This window comes from Aegilops tauschii, chromosome 3 (genome assembly GCF_002575655.3).
Source record: "Aegilops tauschii subsp. strangulata cultivar AL8/78 chromosome 3, Aet v6.0, whole genome shotgun sequence".
NCBI classification, from domain to species: domain Eukaryota; kingdom Viridiplantae; phylum Streptophyta; class Magnoliopsida; order Poales; family Poaceae; genus Aegilops; species Aegilops tauschii.
Genome location: NC_053037.3, coordinates 2,956,329 through 2,962,914, shown reverse-complemented (window position 1 = coordinate 2,962,914; position 6,586 = coordinate 2,956,329). Strand labels below are relative to the sequence as shown.

The 6,586-nt window shown below is 41.1% G+C and overlaps 1 protein-coding gene across 1 annotated transcript; it reads left to right on the top strand.

Annotated features, from left to right (window-relative positions):
• The first annotated feature begins 455 nt into the window (after positions 1–455).
• On the top strand, positions 456–5,360 carry LOC109786728 (wax ester synthase/diacylglycerol acyltransferase 11-like). Its single transcript, XM_020345293.4, has 7 exons — positions 456–705; positions 926–1,537; positions 1,647–1,713; positions 1,800–1,873; positions 2,009–2,200; positions 2,340–2,477; positions 4,638–5,360. The coding sequence occupies exons 1-7, from the start codon at positions 457–459 to the stop codon at positions 4,809–4,811; spliced, it is 1,506 nt and encodes a 501-aa protein (XP_020200882.1). The 5' UTR covers position 456; the 3' UTR covers positions 4,812–5,360.
• The last annotated feature ends 1,226 nt before the right edge of the window (positions 5,361–6,586 follow it).

Below are 6,586 nucleotides of genomic sequence, written 5' to 3'. Positions count from 1 at the left end.
GGCGGCGGAGCTGCATCCATGGCGAGCACGGATCTGGGGCAAGCGCGGACGGCCGGCGAGGATGCCCACCGGCGACGAGGAACGCCGCGGTGGTGCTTCAAGCTCGGCTGTTTCCTCGCGAGGATATGATGTGGTGTCGCCGGCGCTCGGGCGTTGCAATTTTTTTTGAAAAATTGACTCAGGATGAGGATACAGCGAGGGACAGATCTGACGGTCTAATCGCTGCATCGGGCGGCCAGAGCTGGACCGGCCAACTGTTGGGCCGGTGCGCCGGCGCGCCTAGCGTCGCCCGTACAGAAATGCAGGTTTCAGGTAACACTCGGACCTGTTTCTTGTTAAAAAAGAAAGAAGAGTTAACACGGACCTTGCTTTCCTTCCCTTCATATATACAGTACTACGGATCCCAAGCCGAGAGCCGATGCAAGTAACTAACAATCGAGCAAGTCACAGCCACTGATGGAAGTAACAGTGAACGTAGCCAGTCCGCCAAGCCGTCCGCTCTCTGTCCGTGTGTCGGCAGAGACGGAAGGTGCTGACAATTCCACGGCGGAGGAACCCATGAGCCCTACCGGAAGAATCTTGGAGGAGATGGGTGTCTGCATCGTCGTCGTGATGGGGCTCAGCACGCCGGTGAACCTGCCCGTCTTCCGCTCCGGCATCGAAACAGAGCTGATTACTCGTTCCTCACGCTTCTGCAGCGTTCAAGTAATTTTATGAACTTCATTCTTTTCTAAAGATTTGATCCAACATATAGAAAAATTTGACTCAAGCTAGAACTTCAATTAAATTGGAACGGAGGAGTATATACCAACAGTATTACATATAATTATCATGCATTAACTCATATTAATATAGTTCTATATTTTGTACATCTTATTACCAGCTCTCTCTCTCTCCCTCCAATACACACCCATATTATATACAGATAATGGATGGACCCAAGGATGGCAAGCCGCGATGGGTGCAAACAGCGGTGAACGTGGACGAACACATCATCGTTCCGACGTTGGATCCTGCTGCCGTGGCTTCTAACCCGGAAAAGGCCGTGGAGGACTATGTAGCGATGTTGTCCACACTCCCTATGGACAGGGGCCGCCCGCTTTGGGAGTTCCACTTCCTCGACTTGAAGACCTCCGGGGCTACCTCTACGGTGGTGCTCCGTCTGCACCACTCCATCGGTGACGCCATGTCCATCATGACACTCTTCATGGCTTCGTCATGTAGCACGGCTGACCCAACTAGGTTGCCGGCCATGCCGCCGCCGCCCAGAAGGACCGGCGCGATCTATCAGCAGCGGACACGACCTCCGTTGTCTTTGTCAAGCGATTACCTGGCGTGGGTTTGGTCATATTTTGTGTTGGCATGGCACACACTGGTGGATGTCGCATTGCTTGCTGCGACGGTACTGTTCTTGAGAGATCCCCGTACGATGTTCACGCATATGCCAGATGGCAGCGGGTCTCGCCGTCGCAAGCGCTTCGTGCATCGAAGCCTTAGCCTTGACGATGTCAAGCTCATCAAGACTGTCATGAACTGCGTACCAAAGCCATTTAAACTTTATATCGATTTAGAGAAATAGTTCTACAAATAGATTTGTTCATTTGACTCAGTGGACACTTTTGTCTTTCTCGTTTTCATTTTCACAGACTATCAACGATGTGCTAGTTGGTGTGACTTCAGCAGCTCTTTCACAATATTACTTTAGGAAGTCCGGTAAGTGATCTGTGTGACAACTTCTACGAATATGTGTTCTGTGGACATCTAATTTAAACATTTTGCTTTCTTATCTTCAATATTAGGAGACACTAACACAAAGAGAATCTGCTTGCGATCAATCCTCCCTGTCAACACAAGGCCAATCTCTAGTCGACAAGTAAGAGCTTTCTTTTCCTCGAAATAAATATGTAAGAAATATCAATTAAATGCTATATAAACATCATAACGTTCCCTTCATCACAATTTTGTACAATATTAGTTACTTTAACTCTTTTCTAACAACTGTGAACAGACATACATTACCAAGGTCGAGAGGGGGAACCGACTTAGCAGTCTCATCTATCCATTTCATATTGCCTTGCACAATGATCCCCTTGAGTATGTTCGCAAGGCAAAAAGGTCTATGCATAGGAAAAAGAGCTCTTTAGAAGTGAAGTTTATACAAGTGGTTGTTGAATTTTTGGTGAAATACTTTGGCGCAAAGGTACACTCCTATATATATTTCATGTTCTTTTGTACTTTATATGCTCTTCTCAAGACTGTGTAGCACAAATGCTGAAGAAGAAGCAGTACACCTATTTATGCATGTTTCTAATTATGCTGCAACTTGTCAATGAAAGTAGACAGGAGCTTTTATCTTCCGCGTATTTGCCACACGTACAAGCATACTCTTATCAAACGTTGTTGGGCCATCTGAACATATAACGCTATGTGGGCACCCAATTTCCTTCATGGCAATCACCGCCTATGGGCAACCACAGGTAAGTCACATATGTTCATCCATGCAAAACATATGCATTCTTAGGTTGCTTCAAAAATAAAAATAAAAACAAGAACAACCTCACAACATGTGGTTTCAAAATCAAGTTCACTACTTTTCCCCGTTATCTAGACACAATTTACCTCTTCCTTGATCCTAATTGGATTTATATTGCGCCAAACATAAGCCCCAATTTTATTTACTTTTATATCCAATTTTCTTTTACCACTGTATTTCCATTCACAAAGTTTGATTGCACAAATAATTTTCCTAACTCCATTCTTTTGGCCTACATTTTGCTGAAATGATCAAGATCCCCCTTTTGCATGTATTCTCATACAATATTTTTATTTCTTTAAAACCAAATTCACTCAAAAAAGATAATTTTGCTATCGTAATTTATAGGAAGCCACTAGACAATCTGTAGTACACATATATAGGGCTCTCACATAATAATTTTTTTAACCAATGTATACTTCTTTGATATAAGCATCTACGCACTACCAAGCTGAATCAAGTATATTATTATATTTGTTTTTCAGTAATTCACTATTTTCAAGAAATTAAGGCGATTTGGCTCTCGAGTACCAAGGTGCTCAGCATTTAAAAATTAAAAAAAAATTATAAGCTTCAAGAACTTATAAATTTTTAAAGCATGCATAAAGATGTTCTCTACGTATCTTTTTAATATTAAATAATACCTTTATTGTGGGTCACACAAAAACGAAAATTGGTGGCTAAAAACAATAAAAGAAACCACATTCTGATCCTTGTATTTTTTTCTTTTTTGTATACACAATGTATGATAAACGTATATAAGATTTACATCTTCTTTTTAGAAAAAAATATGTTACAAACATGATGTTTCGGACTATTTTAGTTTTCTTTTCTTTTTATGGATACAAGTCAGAGTTGTTGGCACATGCCCCCTGCAATTTTCAATGCTCCATGTATTTATAGCATGTACTGAAAACCTGAACAAGCGGAGTATATAGTAGGTGCTCGCAAGTGTGTTCATGCCTTCTTGTGGGTTTTCATTTGTAGTTTGCATCCTCACTCGAAGGGGTGAATTACCGCATCTTCATAAAAAAACAGGACAAGAAGGCTTAGGCAGGAAGATACATTATACTATCTTTTTTTTTTCTTTTGGAACTTTCAGAGGGGCGATTCCCACCTGAATTTGTATTTCAAAAGAGAGTTTTATAGAGTCATGTTGTCCGTGAGGAGAGGTAATTATCGAGTAGACCGACATGAACCTTATGTTTCGTGTTTGTAAGGCTATGCGACCAAACCATCAAGTCACCAATCAAGTTTGTTGTTGTGGCCGCTAGATTAAGGTCACTGTTATGAGACACTTTCAAATTTCAAGCATGCCTGACCTTCTAGAGGACGAGGAGTAGGATAAAGGATCAAATTGAAGGTGGCAACCGCATGCACAGTAGAGTGGTCCAAATATCACCAAACTTCTTGAATGTGGGCTGGAGATTGTTTAGGCGCCACACTCTCCGGCCAGAAGAAAATGTGAAGAATATGCACCACATGTCTTGAGTGGGACTCAATCAATGCGTTAAGTCCTGGAGTTTGGCTCTGCATATATGGTAAAACTTGCAAGAGAGATCTAAGAAAACTCATCGGTATCAAGCGAGGTTAGTCGGTTGGGTAAGCCAATTTGATCCCATCTGGCAAAAACAAGGCATTTTAATGGAGGTGGTGAGTAAAAAGTGTTGCCAATGCAGTGGCTAATGGTTCATAGAGTATCCATCTATCAAGGCAGAAGAAGGTGGAGGAGGCATTGCCGACTTGGCATTGGGAAATAAGATGCAACCTATGTAGGCATGCTATCTTCTTCAACGCACATGCAAAGCATCTATTTCCTGAAGCTCCCCCCCCAAAAAAAATTAAACCTTACGTTGCGTTTAGTTTGAAAGGGCGATGTACATGTAAGGCTGGGTGTTTCAGTGTGGGGTTTACCTACAATGGTTATTAAGAAAATGTCAAGGAAAAAAGTCATAGATATGCATCTTATTATAAAATATGCACCTTACCATTGTCATACAAAAATATGGTCAAACAAGTACGGCAGAAAAGCATATTAAAAATGTAAGCTCTAAAATTGTATGCTTCTCCATTTTTCATATAATTTTCTACAACTTTTGTGTAGGCACTGATCATGCACTTCCTAAACTACGGTAGCACTATCCGGGTAACTCTGGCAGTTGATGACACACAATTCCCAGATTGTCATAAGCTTTTAGATGATTTTGCTGACTCCATCAGGCTCATTAAGGATGCGGCCGGTCTCAAGACATTAACAACATCGATCCAGAATGACTGAGTAATGAATAGTTGGATAGGTGTGCCATGTTAATAGCACACATATATTAATTGGATTAGTAAAAGTACACACAACTCTTTGTATAAGTATAGTGTGTGCATGCGCTATGTATGTATTTTAATGTGTTGTTTATGTCTATCACTATAAGACTTGTGTTGAAGGTTTCCCTTGTTACAACATATTGGTTATGATATTCGGCTTGTCATGCATATACATTCAAAGGCTAGATTTTCTCTTAGTTTGTACTATTTTCCTTTCTAGATTTCTCGAGGGCAGTCAACGGCTCAACTATGATATGCCATATGTTGGATTTTGTGTGAATCCACTCGCTTGAATTTCGCACAAAACAAACCTAATTTTTGGAAAAGGAGATTGAAACCCCAGTCTCTGCATTACACTAGTGCAGAATCGGGCTATAGCACCAGTTCGTAAGGGCCTTTAGTGCCGGTTCTGCAACCGGCACTAAAGGGTAGGGACTAAAGGTCCCCCCCTTTAGTACCGGTTCTGCACGAACTGCCGCTAAAGGGCCACCACGTGGCACGAGCCAGCACCGGGGGCGGGGAGCCCTTTAGTACCGGTTGGTAACACCAACCGGTACTACAAGCTTTGGGGGGTTTTTGGTCCATGATTTCTTTTTCCTTTAATTTTGTGTTTTCCATTTAATTTTTTTTCGTTTGCTGGTACGATACTACATATTGTACACGTTATGCATATATATATATATATATATATATATATATATATATATATATATATATATATATATATATATATATATATATATAGCCGGTCTATTCTGCTAATATTAGCAGAATAACTATTCTGATAACACTTCCGCACTGCATGCTCAACACAAGTGCACATCATTGTTTGAACCAAGTGTGCTGCAGTACTCAGGCGAGTGAACTTCGCGTCGAAAAAACTCCACGCTTGTGTTTTTTTGTTACCTTTTTTGCCCTAGTTTTTTAACCGTTTGTCGGAATGAGGCGTGTAATATACCGTTGAAAAGATATGGATTAGGCGCAACTTCGCCATGTTGAACACTTTTCGAGATTCCTCATGGTTTAAGAGCAGTTTCGAAAATGGTGCGGCCCACGACGAGTGGCAGCGAGCGTTTTTTCGCTTTTTTTTTCAAACCGCTTGTCGGAATGAAGCAAATGATACACCATTGGAAAGATATCGTTGAGGCACATTTTTTCATATCTTTTGTTTTCTCTAATTCATTACAGTTTAAGAGCAGTTTTAAATTTAATAAATCGCGGAATTCTGTTTTTCAAAAAAATTCAAATTTTCGGTACTGTTTTCGCTCCAGTCTTTTAACCGTTTGTCGAAACGATGCGTGCAATACGCCGTTGAAAAGCTATAGACGAGGCACAAATTTCATATGTGGTAATGTTTTTGAGATTTCTTAATTTTAGAAATCGTGCGGCGGACGACGAGTGGCAGCGGAGGTTTTTCGCTAAATTTTTCCCTTGTCGAAATGATTCAAATCATACGCCGTTGGAAAGATATCGATGAGACGCAACTTTTTCATGTAGAACACTCTCTCTAATTCCTTACGGTTTAAGAGCGGTTTTGATTTTACCGAAAAGCGGACACTCTGTTTTTTGCGAGACCAAAATCGTCGTGTGTACTTCATCGGACTGCACTGCTTCAAACGGAAAACCGCACTGCAGCAGACAGTCAAGTGAACTTCATGATTTCTTTTTGTCGGACATAAACTTTCTCGTACAAGTTTTTGTTGTCTTTTTTTTCAACTTTTTTTCGAACGAGAG